Source organism: Eucalyptus grandis, chromosome 3 (genome assembly GCF_016545825.1).
Source record: "Eucalyptus grandis isolate ANBG69807.140 chromosome 3, ASM1654582v1, whole genome shotgun sequence".
In the NCBI taxonomy this organism is placed as follows: domain Eukaryota; kingdom Viridiplantae; phylum Streptophyta; class Magnoliopsida; order Myrtales; family Myrtaceae; genus Eucalyptus; species Eucalyptus grandis.
The window spans coordinates 37,096,837-37,115,010 of NC_052614.1; the positions used below are offsets into that span (position 1 = coordinate 37,096,837).

Sequence of the window (18,174 nt, forward strand, 5' to 3'; positions counted from 1 at the left end):
TCAATTTTGGAAAAATCTTTTTGGATTGATTGTGTGACACCCCGAACCCTTCGCAGGTCGTCACCAGCGCCGGTGTTACATGTTTTACCATCTCTACCTCTTGGCTAAATTAAGCCTTGCCAGATTTCAGGCATTTTTTTTTTTTAAAGCGGTCCCATGCGCGACTCATAGCGGAAGCAAATTAAACATCTCCATCTCTCCCCTTACTAACCATGATACCAATACACACCAACTAAACATCAGGATTTTAAAAGATAAGCCAAGCCACTATTATTTACATAATATCGATGGGTTTTTCACGGGTCGATACAACAAAAGGAGACCAAGATTTTCAGCCACACTCGGCCTCATCCCAAAAAGATACTACGACCCCTCAAGAAGATCACATGTCATTTCCCCCATCCAACAGTGGCGGCTACTCCCAAAAAGACGACACCAGCTCTCTACCCTTCACACAACCATCACACCCATCCAGGTGCATCGGGTGGTGGTGGCGGCAACATCCCCCTAAACACTCCGTCTCGGCGGACATGAACAGACAAAAACTCCTGGATGACTGGGCCCCCAGCCAGGCCCACGTCGTACATGACCAGCACACGCACTCGCATAAATGTCAGTCCAGGGATAGTGACGCAGTCGATCTCCGTACAATCTACTTCTACATCTGACGGAATACCATAGAAGGTGCCTCGCGTGACGGTAGGAAGCGGCATCTTTCTAATCTGAAATGTTATCCCCAAAAGGGGTGAGTACAACCACTCAGCAGATAGGGAAATCCAATAACATTCCAATGCATCATACATATCATCACACGTTGCAAGCATCACTTACCTTGTAACCATGCATATCATGCATCATCACATTAGCCATGCATCACCATGCATATCACATCATATCATCATTAGCCATGCATCACCATGCATATCATATCATCGTTAGCCATGCATCACCATGCATATCACATCATCATCATTAGCCATGCATCACCATGCATATCACATCATATCATCATTAGCCATGCATCACCATGCATATCATATCATCATTAGCCATGCATCACCATGCATATCACATCATATCATCATTAGCCATGCATCACCATGCATATCATATCATCATCATTAGCCATGCATCACCATGCATATCATATCATCATTAGCCATGCATCACCATGCATATCACATCATAGATCAATTTCCACTTTTACTTATCAATTGATCCCCACATTATCTTTTCTCAAATCATCAAATTCACCATCATCACCATCCCTTCGGCAGAAACCTCCGACAAGGATCCCAAGATTCCAGCCATCTCATGGCCACCGGGCTTCCGGCCCCCACATTCGGGCATCTCGCATCTCAACTAGCATCACGAGGCATTCCCTTCGGGCAGAAACCTCCGATGTGGCTTCCGCCTTTACCCTTCTAACCGGGATCTCGCACCTAATCCCGGCATCGCGAGTCACTCCCTTCGGGCAGAAACCTCCGATTGTGGCTTCCGGCCCCCACATTCCGGGCATCCTGAAACTCCCAGGGAATCTCTGGAATTACGCCACCAGGCCACCAGACAACATCCTCCGCCACAACCTCTTACTCACATACCACTTTCCACTTTTATCATCCTTTTCATTTTATTATTTTATGGCATATGATTTACATACATGCATCACAATTCATGATCATTCATACATCAATGCCATATAACAATACATCATAATTCATGATCATACATGTATCAATGTCATATAGCAATGCATCATAATTCATGATCATTCATACATCAGTGCCATATAACAATACATCATAATTCATGATCATACATGTATCAATGTCATATATCAATGCATCATAATTCATGATCATTCATACATCAGTGCCATATAACAATACATCATAATTCAATGGAATACATGGCTAATAAAATAATCCACTTTTTATTTTATTATTATTTTATTATTATATTTATTTATTTTCATAAATAAATATTATATTTAATATTTATGATTTTCCAAAATCATAATATTCAAACAATCATTAAACAAACAATTAAAATCACAATTTCACACAAATTCATGGCCAAATTTGCATTTCACATAATTTCCACAAAATACACACAATATTCGGATAATGGCCAGATTACACAGTTTTCGAATTAATTCAATTAAAATACTCATATGACCTCCGAAAATTCCCAAATTTTACAGGGTGATAGAAAACACATTTTCGTGCACTTTTCATGAAGAACCCTAAGCCAAATTATTTTTATATTAATTTATACAACTCCATGAAGCTTCTGGAACGTCTACCGTTTCGTCCAGAACGTACATCACCGAAAAACTTAGGTTTGACCCATCAAATCTCTTTCGTTTCTTATGAAATTCTAGTATGTTATGTATCAATGTGTGCTTTACAAGTTTCATGAAGAGATCTAGGTTAAATAACCAAAGTATGATCTTCTTTTAAGTCCTTGAAGTCTCGGGTGTCTCGGTTCACTTCAACAGAACCAAACGTCTCAAAGATCTAGCCGATTACCTAGGCTATACTTGTTCATTTCTCTTCAAATTTGATTATGTTGTATTTTAGGATGTTACCAACAACTTCTATGAAGACAACAAAGTGAGATCTCCAACAGAAATCAACATGCAACCAAGAAATCAACAAAAGGTCAGTAGGAAATTCGCAGATCTAAAGCCTCCGTAAAATAGAACTTTTGACCCCTCATATCACCATCGTTTTCCATGAAATTAGATTATGTCATACCTCAAGATGTTAGCTTCAACTTTCATGAAGACACCAAAGCCAAAATCACACTCCAAATACACATGCAAGCTCGAATAAGAAACTGTCTACCACAAACCGAACGGAAACAGCCACATTACATGAACACATGCAACCCTTGCTTGGTATTTCGCCCCAAAACACCCCTAAAACCGAACATGCAACCATCAAAACAACATGCAAGAGAAGTTATGGACCCCACTTGCCTCCAAAATGAACGAACAGCAAGCACAAGGCGGCGTACGGTGGTCGGACTAGGCGGACGTACGGCGGACGGGCGGCTCCCTCCTTCCTCTTCCTCTCGGCCTCTCTTCCGCTCAAGCTCTCTCTCGCACACCTCTCTCTTTGGACGGAAATGAAGCAATCAACCGGCCATTTCTCTCTCCTAATCCCTTTTTATACTCCCCCTAGGCTCATCATAGGTAATGATTGATCCACCACACCTATGGCCAATGCATGAGGACTTGTCTTGCCACTTGTCATTTCTATTTTTGAAATTTGAATTTCAATGGGCTTGGGCTTAGGCCCAACCGGCCATTCCCCCTTGGGCTGGTCGACAGCCACCTATTGGGCCCTAATGGCCTACTAGCTTGGCCCACCAAGCTCTAGGCTAATGGGTCCAAGGCCCATTTCGAAGATAACCCTATTTTCTCTTCTTTTTCTTTTTTTTTTTTGAATTCCTTTTTATAAATATTTCTAAATTCAAATTTCATCTTGGCCAAAGTCTTGGGATATTTCAATTATTGAAATTTAAATCATATGGCCAAGCATTTAAATTTAAATTTCCACAACACAAGCAAAATTCATCAAATTAAAAGACAAATTGGCTAAAGCATAGGCCATAAAATTCTATCACCTAATTAAAGACATTTAACACACCTTAAGGCTTGGCTTTGAATTTCCGGGATGCCACAGATTGTGATCTTATTATGGATGGAAGGAAAGGTAAATGTGTCAGAATTTATTCTAAAAAATCCGATTAGTGCATCTTTTATTACCTTTTGTCATTAACAAATCTCTTACTGATATTATCATTTTATTATGACAAAAAGGGTACGTGAATTTCATGATGCATCTGTGATTTTTATTGGATATTTGCTGATATATTTAATCGAAGTGAGCTATATTGCATATCTTTAATATTCGATAAAAGCTGATTTTTGGAAATTGTGATTCATGCAAGATATTTGTTATCATTCTCTACGTGAATCCATTATTATAGACTTTTTGATTATGAAAAAAAGGGGGAGAAGATATGAATATGCATATGTGCTGATTGGTTAATATTATATTATCTATGGCATAATATTGAGCTGCGATTATTTTCTATATATTATTATGCTCAATTTATTTGCTATTTTCTGATATCCTTTGATTTAAATTAAAAGCATGTTTACAAATCTGCATATTCAGAGATTGTTTTGTTATCATCAAAAAGGGTGAGATTGTTAGGGAAATCCCTTATGATGTTTTGAAGATGACAAAATAAATCAAAGGCTACTAACATGTTTGATGGTTGAGTAATAGACCATGCAGATGTTAGAACATGTAGAGGATATTATCAAAGTCAGAAGACGACCAGAAGACTGAACGTAACACATGTCCAAAATATATTTTGAAGATTTCCAGACTTCTGTGTCAAAGTCTGAAGACTGCTAGACTCAAGACTCAAAGCCTGAAGACTGCCAGACTCAAGACTCAAAGTCTAAAGACTGCCAGACTTTAGTATCAAAGTCTGTTCTACATCAGAAGTCTGTCAACTCTGACTAATTCCAGACTGAACGTGAATGATGAACCAGAAGACAGACTATGCTGAAGATGAACCAGAAGACAGACTCTATGCTGAAGCTGAACTGGGTACAGACCTTAAAGCTAAATGTTCGAAGCGAGATATGTTCGACCCAGATTGTAAAGTCTACAGACCCAGATTTTAAAGTCTACAGACTCAGATTGTAAAGTCTATGGCTATCAGACTTTACATCCAGATTTGACAGAACGTAACTTAAGCCCAATCACACAACGGCTAGTGATTTGGTTTGGATTCCACATCAAGATTGATTTGATTGATTCAATCTAATTGATTGACAATTGGATGTTGAAGACAAGAACTTTCTATACGAAGAAGCTTTACTTATGGAAACCAAGATTTCGTTTGTATGGGCGATCGGAATCAATTTGGGATTTTACCTTTGTCACTCAACGGCTACCAAATCTTCTAAGATACAGAGCTGTCCAATGGGTATATTGGAAGACGATTCTCCGGGATGCTGTCCAACGGGTAGTTTGGAAGTGGAGGAGTATTTAAGGAGATCATGGACCGATGAGCAAGTAAGAGACGGAGCGTAGAATTTATAATTCCAAAGTCCGAGCGACCTTCGATCATATAGTTGTCTCTTGAGAGCTTAAACGTTTGTGATCGTGAGAGAAATACCAAAAGAGTGACTTAGTGAGATAGTGTGATCTACTACTAAGTGTTTGCACTCGAAGTTGTAATCTCTTGTTGATTGCATAGTGGAATCCAGCCAAGAAGGATGTTAGCGTGGGAGAGTGGACGTAGGCTTGGATTAAGCCGAACCACTATAAATCTTGTGTTCTTATTCTCTTCCCTAACTCCTTTATTTTGTTCATACTAGCACTCTCAGTATGTCATATAGATATCATCATGTGTTAATTATAAGTGAATTAATGTTGATCACGGTGATTTACATCCAATGAAAACACATCATAAAGATCACGTGGTCTTTATAATCATCACGAGCACTTACACTCAATGATAGTTTTGGGATTACCCAAGTTCATGGGAATGTTTCTCCAACGCTTCTCTCTTTCCACCTCAAAAATCCGCCGCCACAGTGCGCTCCGACTTGTACCGGAGGGAGAGCACGTGGCCATTCTCGAGCTCCGCGATTGACAGGCCATAGTTCATCTCCATTGGCTCATTAGTGAGTGCCTCGGTGAGCTCGCAACTCACTACAATAGCGTCGTCGCCATCACTGCAGCCAAGCAGTTCAAGTCAAGCGCATTGAAAGAAGAGCTAACGGAGCTCTCTCAGGTCATTAGTGACTTGTCCATGTGCAGTAACATCTCCAGAGAGTTGCGAAGGCTCACGAGCTTCTTGAAGATGGAGAACAACGACTACAAGACAGAAGAAAAGAAGAAAGGAGTAATTTAAGGTTTTGACTTTTAGGGACTGTCATTTTTTTAGTGATGGACACCCCAAATGTCAAACTTGATACAGTTGGATATTCAAGTGTCAAAATCAGAGAAGAAATTGACAATTATAGTCTATTTCGGGACAAAATTTCTTTTCAAAAATAGTTTTTTTCTAATTTTATTACCTAAACCAATTTCTGAATAAAACAGCGTGTTTAGGTTCTATACAAAATTTTTATTTCCAAAAAAAAAAAGGGGGGGAATGCGTTTGGTACAAATCACAAATTTCTTTGTGCTATAGAATTTCTTTTAATATTTTTAATACTTTTACTCTTTTCTTTTTTTTTTCTCTCTTCTTTCTCCTCCTTTAGTTGGCAAGAGTGCACGATCAATGGCAGCGGCAAGTGGCGGGCAACCAATGATAGCAAGCGGCAAGTCTCCATTAGAAGAGAAAGAAGAATAAAAGAATAAAATAAAAAAAGAAAAAATACTTATTTCTAGAAATTATTTCCGGGAACAAGAAATTACTTATCTCTACTTCTTGTTTATATTCCAAATGTATTCCCTAACCACTTTTTATTTGATGGAATAGAAAAGTTAAAGGTCTATTTGGTAACATTTCTATTATGGGGAACATTTTATTTTTAGAGATTTTGTTTTATTCCCCAAAACAATTATGAACAAAACAATGTGTTTGATATCTATACAAAATTTATGTTCTTAGAATAGGAAAAAAATAGGAATACGTTTGGTATGAATCACAAAATTTTTGTGCCATAGAATTTCTTTTAATATTTTAATACTTTTTTCTCCTTTTTTCCTCTCTTTTTTTTCTCCTCTTCTAGTTCACGGCAGTGGCCATTGATGGTAGTAGTCAATGATCGGCAATGGCGGGTGGTGAGTCTCCATTAGAAGAGGAAGAAGAAGAAAATAAAAAAAAGAAAAAGAAAATGACTTATTTCTATAAATTATTCATGAGAATAAGAAGTTACTTTTTTCTACTTTGATTTCTATTTCAAATTTATTCTCTCATTACTTTTCTATTCCAAGGAATAGAAAAATTAAACTGTTTAGTAACATTTTTGTTATGAGGAACAATTTCCTTTAAAAATAGTTTTTTTTTTATTTCTATTCTTTGGAACAATTTCTAAGTAAAACAACGCGTTTAGTAACTACATAAAATTTATATTCCGAAAATAAAAAAAGAACAAGAATACATTTGGTACAATTTTAAAAAAATTTGTGCAGTAGAATTTCTTTTAATTCTTTAATAACTTTTTTTAGAATTTTCTTTATTTTCTCTTTTCCCCTCTTTTTTCTCCTTTAGCTACCAGTGACAGCAGTGGGAAGTGGGCTAGTGGCTACGATCGGCGGATGGCAATGGGTAGTGGCGGGCGACTGGCAATGCCTGACGATTGATGGCTAGTGATGACAAGTTTCCACCAGTTGATTAGAAGAGGAAGAAGATTTTTTTTTTTTTAAAAAAGAGAAAGAAAAGACTTATTTCTAGAAATTATTCCTAAGAATAATAAGTTTTTTTTTTTTTTTTTTTTTACTTCTTATTTTTGTTCCACATCTATTCTCCAGACACTTTCCTATTCCAAAGAATAGAAAAATTAATTGACATCACTAAACTGATTTCTGTTCTTTTTTATTCCAAGGAGCAAAAGATTGGAAATTGAAAAGAGTAGAATTGTTGTCATATGCCCCCTAATTGACCTTACAAAATGGATTTCTATTCTTTTTCTATTCTGAGGAACAAAAGAGAAAAAAAAAGTAATAACAATGTTACCATATAGGCCCTAAGACTCAAGTGGCTATTCTCCTAAGATACAATGTGTATTTTTCTTTATTCAGCAATGAATAATAATAACAATAATAATAATAATAATAATAATAATAATAATAATAATAATAATAATAATAATAATAATAATAATAATAATAATAATAATAATAATAATAATAATAATAATAATGATAATGATAATGATAATGATAATAATAATGATGATAATAATGATGATAATGATGATGATAATGATAATGATAATGATAATAATGATAATAATAATAATAATAATAATAATAATGATAATAATAATAATAATAATAATAATAATAATAATAATAATAATAATAATAATAATAATAATAATAATAATAATAATAATAATAATAATAATAATAATAATAATAATAATAATAATAATAATAATAATAATATAGAACGACAGTACTTGTAAGCATAGTAAAGAAGAAACCATTGCTTTGTTTTTTCTTACATAATAAAAATGACTTCCTAATTCAAAAGTTGAGGTGAGAGAAAACACAAAGCATGTGAAAAAAAAAAATAATGCGTTGAAGCTTTTCTTTTCTAGAAATAAAAAAAAAATAGCCAATGTGATGAACTATTTATTTAATAATAATAATAATAATAATAATAATAATAATAATAATAATAATAATAATATAGAACGACAGTACTTGTAAGCATAGTAAAGAAGAAACCATTGCTTTGTTTTTTCTTACATAATAAAAATGACTTCCTAATTCAAAAGTTGAGGTGAGAGAAAACACAAAGCATGTGAAAAAAAATAATGCGTTGAAGCTTTTCTTTTCTAGAAATAAAAAAAAATAGCCAATGTGATGAACTATTTATTTAATAATAATAATAATAATAATAATAATAATAATAATAATAATAATAATAATATAGAACGACAGTACTTGTAAGCATAGTAAAGAAGAAACCATTGCTTTGTTTTTTCTTACATAATAAAAATGACTTCCTAATTCAAAAGTTGAGGTGAGAGAAAACACAAAGCATGTGAAAAAAAATAATGCGTTGAAGCTTTTCTTTTCTAGAAATAAAAAAAAATAGCCAATGTGATGAACTATTTATTAATAAGCCAAATTGGGAAAAAAAAGGATAAAGCATCCGGTGAAATTGAATAATATTAGTGTAACAGGAAGGGCAAAAAGATAGACCTTACGCTTATAAATTAATTGCAGCATCGAAACTTAGTCATAGAGGAAATAATCAAATGACCTGCTTATTAATAAACCTTACATTTAGAGAGTAGAAAAGAGGAGGCAAGAGAGAGAAACTTCCCCTCCGTTAGTTCTGGTAGTATACATTCATTGTACCTCATTAATTGTCAACAACCCCCTTTTGACATCTTTTCTGGCAGCATATCATTAATTGTCACCAACCCTCTTATTTGACGTCTTATCTAGCACTATACACATGAAACTTCCCAATTTCTGACCGGTTCAAATGTTAACTTTAATATTTTGTCGTTGTGAGACGGAAGAAAGAGTATGTCACTTGAAACTTCCAAATTTTGGTCTTTCTTTCTTTTCCTCCCTTTTTCTTCATCAATTGTGATGCGTCTCCAAGATCACCTCTCTCTCAAATTGTCCTCAATTTAGATGCAAAGTCAAGGGCTCACTTGTCATCCCCCGAAAAGTTGTCCTTCCGATACAACACTTGTTTCTCTAACACAATCCAATGAAATGTCCATCACTGTGAGGTACCAAGGTACTTACACCATAAAGCCTGAGACGGCGACATGGGGTGGCCACCTACCGCTCTCAGAGCTAGACCAAATTGGCACCATCACCCATGTGCCCATCATTTACTTCTACAAACTACCCCTTGAATTGCTCCACCCAGCCGATGCCATCTTCAACATTCTCCGGGTTTCACTGAGCCGTGTGCTGGTCCCGTTCTATCCGCTCGCTGGAAGACTCAAGCGGCTTGACAGGGGACGGCTTCGACTTGATTGCAATGCCATGGGCGTTTGGCTCATCGAGGCCGAATCCGAAGGCACGCTCAATGACTTGGGCGATTTTTGTCCATCTCAGGAGTTTGAACAGATTGTGCCAAGCGTGGACTACACGACGCCGATCCATGAGCTGCCGCTATTGCTAGTTCAAGTCACCAAGTTCAAGTGTGGTGGGCTCGCTTTGAGCACCACTATATCTCATGCGGTTGCTGATGGGCCAAGTGCTACTCATTTCATGAACGAGTGGGCCCGTCTCGCCCGTGGCGAGCCACTGAGTGTTGAGCCGTATTATGATAGAAAGGTTAGTCATTGATTGAAAGATTTTTCTTTTCGATAACACAAAGCATGCGAATCCTTTTTTTTTTTTTTTTTTTTCATAATTTAGAGGACAAAATAGAGACTTGTTTAGCCGAAGAAACATGAAACGCCAAGCAAGTGAATTATAACCCTTTAACACTGTTAACATGAATTTTTTTTGAAAAAATCATGTAAACGAATATTTTGGCTACTAAGAGGACGCACTAAAATTTTCTAATGAATTAAGTTAACACTCTTTGGAATCATATGATTTATTACCCTTGCTTGCATATAAATGACAACCAAAGTACCAATTCAAAAAATCTGGGTTGACCATATAATTTGCAATAATTGGACTTTTTTTCCTTTTTCAGTTTAAGTTAACCCCCCACTACCCATTACAAGAGGGAAAAGTACCCAAGAAGTCCTAAACCTATTATATTGATATTAATTCAATCATAAACTTTTCAATTTGATCAATTTAATTCTAAACATTTTTATAATAGTACCAATTGAGTCCATACGGCTAATTTATGCCAGAAATTACTGATGTGAACACTTATCGTCCTATGTGGTACAATCAGTATAGATGTGAATTTTTTCATTTAATATTTAATTATTTTGAATTTTTAAAATTTTTCTATTAATTTTTTTATTTCCTTTTCCTTTTTTTTTTACTTCTCTTTTCCTTCGTCTTTTTTTTTTACTTCTCTTTTCCTTCGTCTTTTTTTTCCCTTTCTTGTTTTTTCGTCCTTATTTCCTCTGCCAATGTCTGTGATGGCCAATGGAGGCACCAGCTACTGATGAGAGCGAGCTTTGGGACACTCTCACTAGCCCTAGTGGAGACCAGCCTTGGCTAGCCTTTTGGTGAGGACCAACAAGGACTAAGGGAGGCTGCCCCTCACTAGATCCGATGAGGGAAACCTCACCTAGCCTTTGCTAGAGGTTGGCAAGGGTTGGTGAGCACCAGGACACCCTGCCCCTGGCAAGGGCTGACCTTGCTTGGATGAGGCCCGCTAGAGGTTGGTGAGGGGACCTTGTGGTGGCGACCGTGCTGAGATGGCTAGGGGCCTTGTCTAGGCAAGGTTCGGGAGGGTTTCCTAGTGCTTGCTAGCCCTTGCCTACCTCAAGCAAGGGCCGAGTGAAGGTCCCCTCATCAGGTTTGGCGAGAGACGACCTTGCCCAGCCCTCACCAAAGATCGGCAATGGCCTTCTCTCCTGGGGCCAATGAAGGCATTTCGGCCCTCTTACTCACTAGCCATCATAAAGGCTGGCAAAGGAAAACAAGGAAGAAAAAAGAAAGGAAAGAAAAAAAGAAAGAAGGAAAAGAGAAGTAAATGGAAAGAAAAATATAAAGAAAAAAATTAAATAAAATTATTAAATAAAAACATTTATGTCAACGCCGATCGTGCTATAAAGGACAGCAAGATCGACGTTAGTAATTTCCTACTTAAATTGACTAGATGGGCTCAGTTGTACCGATGTGGAAAGATTTAGAATTAAATTAGTTTAGTGAAAAAGTTTATAACTAAATTGGTACAAATACAATAAGTTTAAATTTTTTTTGGTACTTTCCCCCGTTACAAGAGAATAATTTATCACTGAAGCCTTCTGCCTTTTGGCTTTACAAGCAACAATGAAGCTCCTTTTGAGAACATTTTACGTCTATGCAATTAAATTTTGTGAGTTGTGTCTCGTTTCACCTTCTCCACTTTTTTCTATTTCCGAATGGTTGTTTTTTCTCTTTAATTATGGAGTTTTGCTTTTGTCGTCACCGAGCAAAGGAGGCGTCTGTTTCTTCAAAGCCATTATATTTGCATAATTATCATGCTTGGTTGAGAACTATTAAACTCATTTCATATTTTTATTGTGCCCTGTTTACTTCGCTCCTAATGGCAACGTGTTATTGCCTAATTATCCAGCCGTACGAATGTAAATTTATACATTGTAAATCTATATAATTTACATGTTCTCGAATGTGTTTCTATATCAACTTGTATTTCAAACTAATTTCCAAGCTTACCGATCAGATTATTTTAAAATATTGTTTTTAACTTTCAATTTATTTTTTTTCAATTTTGGATTATTAAATAACACACTTGGAATCTTCCTTATCGATGCTTGATATCTTTCTTGCTCGCTTCCAATATTAGTCATATACTTTCTACATAAACACCAAAAACATGATTTCATCCATGACAGGCCTCTATTTGCATTGTTAATACTCGAAGTACTAGTTCATTTAAAAAGCAAGTGTGCAAGCGCGTAGAGTAGGTGTGAGTGCTAGTAACGAATATTTTCTCTAGTCGTCACTTTTCTGTGCCAAAACATAGATATTGACATCTTGCATGTAAGTTCATAAAGCTCGAAGCATACAGTCTCTTATTTCATAACTTCAATCAGTGTAATCATTTGCATGATTTTTTGTATTCAACAAGGTTTTATGGGTGGGTGAAGATCCATCCGGCGTACTGCTGCCACCGCCAAACTTGGAGCACTCCGAGTTTAACCACCCGCCATTGCTAATCGGCCACACTAAAAACCTGGAACAGCGCATGAAGAAGACCACCATGGCCTTGCTAAAGTTGACGAAGACCCAGGTTGAATCCCTAAAGAAGGCGGCGAACAAGGAACGAGCCTGCAACAACCCTCGCCCCTACACCCGATACGAGACGATGGCCGCACACATATGGCGGTGTGCTTGCAAGGCACGCAAGCACAAGCCTGAGCAACCGACCGTGCTGTGCATTTGCGTTGATGCCCGCAGCCGCCTGCAGCCACCCCTAAAGCCCGGATACTTTGGCAATGCGACCTTTGACGTCGTCGCAGCTGGCACATCCGGCGAGCTGGTGTCCAGCCCGCTCAGGTGCACCTCAAGCAAGATTCGAGAGGCCATCGAGGCAGTGACCTACGAACATGTAAAGTCAACCATTGAGCACATCCGGAGACAACCGGACCTGACCATGTTTCAGGATCTGCATGCGCTAGGAAGCACACAGGGGCTTTTCTATGGAAACCCTAATCTTGGGGTGGTGAGCTGGTTGACGATGCCGGTGTACGGCCTTGACTTCGGGTGGGGGAGAGAGATTCACATGGGGCCTGGGAACCACGATTTCGACGGCGATTGTCTGGTTCTTCCAAGTTCTGATGAAGCAGGTGGCTTGGTGGTTGCCGTGGGCTTGCAAATAGAGCACATGGAAGATTTCAAGAAGTTCTTCTATGAGGACATCGTTGAGTAACTCATGAACTGATTAATGTTTAATATTACTAATGCTTTTGGTCGATTTATTGTTAAGTCTGTGGCTTCGTGATATAATATATCTAGATATGAGTTTAAGATCCCAGCAATTAGCAAATACCAAAGGTCTTGAATTTTGTCCTTTAATGGAGATATGGAGTAATTTATAAACAACTCACTGGATGGGGATTCTCTATATAGAAGTTAATGAGCCTGATCGATTTAGTAGCCCTCGCGAGATCTAATAATGCGAATTCGAATAACAGAAGCAACCTAATTCTAACTCAGTATGGATATGTGATTAGGTCATTTTATGTTAACTCATAATGAGTATGTTATTGTTTAACATAGTAATTACTAACTAATGCCTCACTTAGAGATTCACCGTAGGCTTGCTTAGCGGATCATTGCTTTATTGATGTTGAAGGATTAGCGGTAGGATCTTAGGTTATCTCTATTCTATAAGGATTTGTTGGAGGGTTTAGTTTTGTGGACTCGGAGTGGGGCTCATTAGAGACGGTTTAGTCTACCCCTAACTCTTTCTAGTGGGCTTGGTGTTAGCCTGTCGATGAAGAATTATCGAAAGGACTAAGCCTTATACAACACTCAATGTAAAATTGCTTGGGGAAAAGTTCGACTGTATTGCCAGAATTTTAAGAGTCACTTTCTTCTGCATTTTGGTTAGGATTTTGTACTGCAATCTGGTTTCACAATACATGGTTGGAATGTTTCATGTGTATAGCTTCTAGCACATCAAGTTTCATGATGTTTGGAATCTTCTAGAGGAAGTTTTGCTCAATCTAAGTGTTGCTAAGAATGACTCTTTGCATCTTTTTATGGGCAGAAGAACACTCCACGTGCCACAACTTGGCATGAGGGGACACTTAAGTGCCAAAACTTCGAAAATGTACACTTAAGTGCTAAAATTGAATAAGAAAGAAACACTTAAGTGTCAACAATGAAAATTTTCAACCAAATAGTTGACGCGACTTTTTTCGGCGAGAACTTTAAATAATGTGGAAAAAAATTTACCCACGTAGATAGGGCCAATGATGTCATGTAGTGTATGTGAATTATGCAAGACAATGCTAAACGACATTGTTTTGCCGTGGTTAACTAAACAATGTTGTAAAACAATCTCGTTTAGCATCTTGACCTGATTGTGCTTGATGTTCCTTATCATGTTCAAGCCTTACACTCGGTTGCCATTCTCGCTGAGGCTCTGTAGCCACTTGTTGTTCACATTTGCCCTTCACGCTCACCTTTCAAATTCGCCCTTCACAATCCACAGCTCGCCGTTCCTTCTCACGCTTAGCCTTCATGCTTGGTTGTTGCTTACCATTCCTTCAGCGGTGCAATTTGGGAGCAAACTAAAATTTGGGCTCATGAGCGAATTGGGGATTTCGGCTGATTAGAGTTTTTAATTTGGGGGAACATGAAGGAAGATGTTGTTTTAGACAAGGATTGCTGAGTGGACATTCCAGCGACTCACATAGATAGGTTTTATTAATAAAATAATACCATGTTGGATTTCCAGCAAACCTCGCTAGAGTTGACACTTAAGTATTCAATTTATTTATTAAAAAAAAAGGCAATTAAGTACACATTTTGAAAGTTTTGGCATTAATGTATCCCCATGCCAAGTTGTAGTACTTGGGGCATTCTTCTCCCCTTTCAATGAGTTAGTTGTGTCCAATGCATAGTATTTTGTTCCTAGAGTCATCTCGAATCAAGAGACAATCTTGTTTGTTGTAAAAGGTGATTAGTGGAATTTGTCTATTGAACATATTCCAAGTTGAGTCTATTTAAAGTACTCTAAGGTTTCCCTGAGAGTGAAAATAAAGTCCTTATACTATGGCTTACTCAGTAATATTATCTTTCGAAAATCGATTTGTCAATGTGGTCTTCAAGCTATTCCTAAATATTTAATATAGTCACTAAATTTTTAATTAGTTTAATCCAGTCGATCAACTTTGCATAACCAAGTCAAATTAGTCAATTGATACTATTCACGATTTTCTATAATCACAATATTTTCCAAATTTTAGAATGTCTTTTCATTTTAATCATTTTCCTAAACAAAAAAGTGTCATGACCTCTCTTTTTTATGCCCATTTATGAATGGGCACGTGCAGAGGCTAATGGCTTGACTAGGTGTTAGGCTTAGCTTGAGCTCTCCCAAACTCACCAATTCACGACTTATGGTTCGAGTTTTTAATGTGCAAGTTAATTTTAGATATGAGTCGCCACTAATTAATTTGAGGTAGGTCAATTAAAAACCCAAGTGAAATATCGGGAGAAACTTCACTCCCGCACAACTAGAGAAATTAGGATCAGAAATTTAATTACATTAATTAATCATTAATGCCCTTCCAGTACCTAATCTTGTTTAAATATAGCATTTTACACCAATCATGAATTTTAGGATTCAATTTCTAATCAAAGGAAGTAATAATCCATGTAGCACAAAGGCACAATTAGAATGAGAGAAGTAAGCCAATATTTGCTTCAAAGAAGTTAAACTTTAATTTTCCAAGGATTTTTCATGCATTTGTTGATAAAACTAATCAAAACTATTTTCTTGGGTATTTTTTACTTTTGGAAAATATAAATATTTTTTTCTTGATATTTCATTTTTTATTATTTTTCAATATTAAAATAAAAATATATTATTATATTTGAAAGGGACTCGGTTCGGACCCTCCAGGTTAGTACTGACTCGGGTCACTAGAGTCGTGACTCAACTGGGCCCTTGGTTGGACTGGGCTTTTCTGGTGAGCCCAATCCGGTGACCTAAAAAGCAAAAGGAAAAAAAAAAGAAAAAGAAGAAGCCCAGCCCAAGAACCAACCGGCCCATGCACCCTTAACCAGAAACCTTACCCGAACGAAGCTGCACACCCGACCCGACTCACGGCCTCTCTCAACTCCTTCACCCCAGGCCTCGATGGGCTCGACTAGGATGTCATCGAGCAACAACTCAAAGCCAACAATAGTGGCGATGCAGCAAGGTGGAAACAACGAGCTATTCGACCGGGTTGAGATACAGTATATGGTAATGGAGGAGGTTGAGCTCGCTGCGGACGAGCCGCAGCGAGCAGTGTTAGTCACCTTGAGACCCACAAACATAGCGGCAAAGTAGCGGGCAACGGTAGAGACGACGACAGGTTCAATGTCAAGGGGAACAACACCAGCTTGCATCGGGCTCCAAGCGTAGGAATGGTGGTAGATCGTGATGTCGTGGCTGTGATAGGTGGTGTCGGGGGGCAGCATAGTGGCGATCTTACATGGTGTGGTCTTCCTCTCTCTTTCACATTTCAAATCTCCCTCAAGATCCCACTCTCTTCCTTCCCCCTCTCATGGATCTCTCCTTCTCGACCACCACCCTCTTCATTTTAGCCTCACTCACCTAGATCTCGGCTTCTCTCTTGCGATTTCTCCCTTGCTCACAAATCTTGCTCTTTTATTTCTCAGTTTCAATTCTTGCTCGCTCTTGAACCTCCCCTAATGTCTCTCAAGGGAAATCCTTTGAGCTCGCTACTTCTATATCTATTTTGGTCTCCGTCGAAAACCCTATTTATAAGACAAGGGGGGTTGATTGACGGAGGCTTCGGCCATCAGTCCTTGGCATGCCGACTGGCCTTGGTGCAATCGAACTAGCGTCTCCGCAGTGGCCCACTTGCTCTGCTTTGAAGGTGCATCCCATCCGTTGTCGGCCTACTCCTCTCTCTCCACCATAGGCCATCCCAGCGCATGTTGTCATCATTGCGTGTGAGTTGCAGAGGCTTAGGGGGAAGGAGGAAGGACTAAGAAGAAAGAAGGAAGGGGCCGATCTGGGTTGCAAAGGTGAGGGGGCCAGATGGGCCCCTGCCCATGTGAAAGACAAAGAAGAAAAAAAAAAAAAAAAAACATAAGGGGCTGAGGGTGAAGGCCTAGCCAACATAGGCCTCGCCCCTTTTTTAAAAAATGATAATCATCTAAAACACAATGGAAAGGAAATAGAAAAGAAAAATTAGTAAAAGCAAATGATACTAATACCTAGGTGATGCGAAAAATATTTTTGTTAGGGCCAAATTGGTCTCTAGTTTTCTAATGCAATTTAATCCTAAATATTTAGCCAATTTTAAGTGTCAATAGTTACCCCTCTTTGAAGGTGAGCTTGCAAATGTTACATTCAAAGATGATTGATACCTAAATTTTGTCTTATACAAAAAGGGTAATATAGCATAATACATACTTAAGACAGATAAGACAATACTTGTCATTACTTACCAAGAAGGAGTCATATGGGGTGCAAACCCTGAATTTGGCAAGTATCAAGGTATCATCTTACCTAATGACGCAGAGGAATCTACTTTTAAGGCCTAAACCTTTTTTTGGCCACCTGTTAGAGCAACAAGTTATTTGCCTAGGACCTGAACATTTTTTCCATCGCCTTAACGGGAAATTGGCTTTTCAGGACTCGCACCATTCTTCGGTCGTTTATTGCAGCAACAAGTTATTTGTTTAGAACCCAAGCCTTTCTTCAATTGCCTTAATAAGGGACTGCTATTCTAGGACCCAAACCATTCTTCGGTTGCCTATAATAACTACAAGTTGTTTGTCTAGGACTTGAACCTCTTTAGTTGACTTTGTAGCAATAATTATTTATCTAAGAGTCGAACCTTTCTTCGGTCACTTGCTAGAGCAACAAACTGATTTTGTCTAGGACCTAAACCGTTCTTCAGTCACCTTGACAGGAAATTGTTTTTCCAAGACTTGAATCAATTTTCGATCGTCTATGGGAACTACAAGTTGTTTACCAAACTTCGGGTTATGAAAGCACGCCATGTCAATGAAGGGGGACTTTGGATTATGGAAGCACACTAAGTCGATGAAGGATGATTCGAAGCTACGGAAGCATGCCAAGTCGATTTAAGGG

General features: G+C 37.8%; 1 protein-coding gene and 1 long non-coding RNA gene across 2 annotated transcripts; one reads left to right on the forward strand and one right to left on the reverse strand.

Annotated features, from left to right (window-relative positions):
- Nucleotides 1-245: 245 nt before the first annotated feature.
- On the reverse strand, nt 246-3,124 carry LOC120291060. Its single transcript, XR_005548861.1, has 2 exons — nt 2,980-3,124; nt 246-722 (listed from the first exon to the last, which is right to left on the reverse strand). It is a non-coding gene; the product is annotated as an uncharacterized LOC120291060 (long non-coding RNA).
- Nucleotides 3,125-9,449: 6,325 nt separating this feature from the next.
- On the forward strand, nt 9,450-13,257 carry LOC104439594 (spermidine hydroxycinnamoyl transferase). The gene is made up of 2 exons (XM_010052640.2): nt 9,450-10,022; nt 12,457-13,257. Exons 1-2 carry the CDS (start codon nt 9,450-9,452, stop codon nt 13,255-13,257), a joined length of 1,374 nt encoding a protein of 457 aa, XP_010050942.2.
- Nucleotides 13,258-18,174: the final 4,917 nt, after the last annotated feature.

What these genes read in the sequence shown, in the direction of transcription:
- LOC104439594 (XM_010052640.2), top strand. Translation starts at nt 9,450, where the DNA reads ATGTCCATCACTGTGAGGTACCAAGGTACTTACACCATAAAGCCTGAG. An exon ending in AGCCGTATTATGATAGAAAG is followed by an intron (nt 10,023 to 12,456) that starts GTTAGTCATTGA and finishes GTATTCAACAAG; the next exon opens with GTTTTATGGGTGGGTGAAGA.